The sequence below is a fragment of the Bombus fervidus genome, chromosome 13 (assembly GCF_041682495.2).
Source record: "Bombus fervidus isolate BK054 chromosome 13, iyBomFerv1, whole genome shotgun sequence".
In the NCBI taxonomy this organism is placed as follows: Eukaryota; Metazoa; Arthropoda; class Insecta; order Hymenoptera; family Apidae; genus Bombus; species Bombus fervidus.
Window position 1 is genome coordinate 6,439,399 of NC_091529.1, and position 2,041 is coordinate 6,441,439.

The window sequence follows — 2,041 nt, forward strand, 5'->3', positions numbered from 1 at the left end:
ATGCTATTTTAAAGGACAGTAGCGTTTCAGAATCTTTCATTTATGAATTTTATATAATTATAGCTTTATAGTAAATGATTATTGACACTGTGTAAGTTAATAATCTCAATAGCGATAAAACACATATATAGATAAATCATAAAAAAGAAAACAGTTTTCAATTCTATTGTGTAATATCTCACATACATTTATTTATTGATATTCAAATCTGTATCTAAAATATTACTGCTATAATAAGAATAGGTTATTCTTAATGACATAATATAAATTTATCCTTAATATTTATCGATGATACATCATACCCATAAACAATAACACGTATTGATATAACAGTACTATGTCAACATAAATTTGTGCTGTTGCAAATACAACTTCATCCGGACTTAATTCTATTCTTCTTCCACCCATAATTGTTTGCACATCAAAATACAAGTACTAGAAAACATATAATAATGTCCTTTTATGTTTGAAATAAATAATATTTTCAATATATATATATATTAATTTTATATTAACCATTGATAATAAAATCATTCCTATAACTGAGATTATTATATGTAATACTCTTATATATGTAAATAGCAGAACTATCATTATCACAAAAATTGAGACAATAGAAGCCAGTCCAAAGATCATCAACAGTCCTGTTCTCATTGTTAAATCAAACTGTAACATTATTTATAATTATTATTTATGATATTTTCTGTTATTTTATGTCATACAAGTTTTATAGCTAAGTACCTTAGAAAATGTTGCGATAAGACCTATTCCTAATGTAATTAAAGTTGTCATACCTAATGCCATCAATATTACTTCAACTTCTAAAAAGACTGATACAAAAGCAGCTAAATATGACATAGAAAGTGTCTGTAAATAATAATTTTTTAGTACTGAATGTTAAATTGCATGAAAGACATCCAATTAAGTATGGCTAAGAACCTTACCAATTTAGTTAGCCATATATAATTGAAAGGTGGATTGCGTCTAGCTCTTTCAGATATAGATATAGCGCAAAAAGAAATGGTGAAGCATATCCTAATAAAATTATGAATTATTTACTAAATAATATATCTAAAATAGTTGCAGTATAGTTGCACTATTTACATACATAGCTATAATCCACATATACCAATGAATTATCATAAATTTTCTGGCAGCATCCCTGGAATAGAGTTGTTAAAATAAACACGATTCATAGCTTTAATCCATAAAGAAAATATTATTAAAACATTGCTAAATCATAATGCTTACACAAACAAAAAGACTGCAATGATGCCAGAGGTAAACAGTAATTGAATTGTTAATATACAGAAAATTTTTCTAATAAAACTTCTTCTCACTGTGTCATCTTTAAAGTCGCCCATATATTCTGAATCATCATCATCTGGCGCCATTGCTCTTCTTCGTTGTTGTTCACGCCAAGCTCTGTATAATTGTTCGTTCTCCCTTTCTCTTTGTGCTACCATTTCATCCGTAACTGTAGTAGTGTATGGTCCCTAATGAAAATCACATTATTAATAAATAAATAGATGTACGAATGTATGTAATTTTTGTTACTCACTGTTTTTATCTTCTGCCCTTTATACAAAGGGGGAAGTTGTGGAGGACCTGGTATAAATTTTTGAGCCTCTTGATTCTCTTCCATCAGATAATTGTCTTGATAACGTGCTATCAAATATTTAAATTAATAGTTACATACTACATCTGAAATACCAACTAAATGCATTTTTATATCAAACACACTTTCTCTGGACATAGTGAATGTGTTAATACACAAATATATCTTAATAAAATTGAATTTATACTTACAAAAAAGTTGTTCACCTTTCAATTTTATTTAGATGCAGAATTTCAGGACATTGATAAGGAAAATAATAGACACACATAAAATGTCAAACTTCTAATTCATAGATAAACAAATGAATGCTAGGATGCAAACAAAATAAATTTTTGGAGTGTGTAGTATATAAATATACATATACACATATACTTATCACGTACATTGAACATTAGTAATAGTGATCAAGATACAAGGAAAGAA

The 2,041-nt window shown here is 27.2% G+C and overlaps 1 protein-coding gene across 1 annotated transcript; it reads right to left on the bottom strand.

Moving 5' to 3' along the window:
• Positions 1–282: 282 nt before the first annotated feature.
• On the bottom strand, positions 283–1,904 carry LOC139993891 (protein lifeguard 3). Its single transcript, XM_072016051.1, has 7 exons — positions 1,562–1,904; positions 1,252–1,496; positions 1,109–1,162; positions 945–1,035; positions 742–867; positions 517–666; positions 283–435 (listed from the first exon to the last, which is right to left on the bottom strand). Exons 1-7 carry the CDS (start codon positions 1,643–1,645, stop codon positions 283–285), a joined length of 903 nt encoding a protein of 300 aa, XP_071872152.1. The 5' UTR covers positions 1,646–1,904.
• Between the last annotated feature and the right edge of the window lie 137 nt (positions 1,905–2,041).